A 1,022-nucleotide genomic window follows, 5' to 3' on the forward strand; every position below is an offset into this window, starting at 1 on the left:
TCAAAAAAGCGGTGGCCATACGATATCACACTGAGGTCTAATGAATTTTGGCTACCATGAGTATAGAAATTCAATCTAGCTGGTGGACGCATGGGATGTCTCAGCGAGATTGTAACAAATGATTTCACATAAGTTCATATCAGATTGGTAGTGCAAAAACAGCTTGAACAGCTTTGAAATGGAGAATTTCATAAGGAAATTCGACGTGGTCATAAAATTGAAATAGCCCTTAAAGGGTGCCGGTTTCAGCGACTAACTCATGATAAGGTAGAAAAAGGTTCCTAGCCCGAAACCCATCCATCGTGGATCCGCTTAGACGGAGTTTCAGAGGGGTTGTTCCCGTTTGTATTATGATAGTCTCCTGGCAACTATAGAGTCCACTTATAAGACACGTGTGCGGTTGTTCTCCGTGGTACTTTTCCGAACCTATTAATTTTTCACAATTTAGCAATATATAAGAAAAAAAAATCGAAATTTGTGACAAAAGCATACTTTCGAAAATCGCAAAAGACAGCAAAGGCTATAACCTTGCTTTTTTGAAAAGTCGAAAAATTTAAATTGTCGCAAAAGTGATTTCAATCGATCCGAAAAAATAAGATAATCACTACAAACTTTGTCCGACGATGTACAAAAGCGTATTTGATGAGATATTGACAAAAACATTACGTATGTTGCGATTTTAATCGGAGCGATAGGAAAGGAAATGAATCCGGCAATCATTATAATCAAGAATATGATTCTATTTTATTAATATTTATGCAAAAATTTCAACCTATACCCTCAAGAAATGTTTCTGACTCTAATAACATTTGTACCTGAAATTCATTTTTGTAATACAGAAATCTTTAAAGTGAAAAAATTTTATTTACGTATTTTTATTGATTGAAAACGATACAGAAATAAGAATTAATTGAAATGAACACAATGAATTACACTTTTCATCTAATATTGCATTACATCTCTCAATCAATGATACGTTTACAAACAAGCAATTCTGTCAAATATCTTATTAAATAATCCAT

General features: G+C 33.4%; 1 protein-coding gene across 1 annotated transcript; it reads right to left on the bottom strand.

Annotated features, from left to right (window-relative positions):
- Nucleotides 1-229: 229 nt before the first annotated feature.
- On the bottom strand, nucleotides 230-663 carry Tsp_10750 (conserved hypothetical protein). The gene is made up of 2 exons (XM_003373717.1): nucleotides 528-663; nucleotides 230-426 (listed from the first exon to the last, which is right to left on the bottom strand). The coding sequence occupies exons 1-2, from the start codon at nucleotides 661-663 to the stop codon at nucleotides 230-232; spliced, it is 333 nt and encodes a 110-aa protein (XP_003373765.1).
- Nucleotides 664-1,022: the final 359 nt, after the last annotated feature.

The sequence above is a fragment of the Trichinella spiralis genome (assembly GCF_000181795.1).
Source record: "Trichinella spiralis strain ISS 195 chromosome Unknown Scfld6, whole genome shotgun sequence".
NCBI classification, from domain to species: Eukaryota; Metazoa; Nematoda; class Enoplea; order Trichinellida; family Trichinellidae; genus Trichinella; species Trichinella spiralis.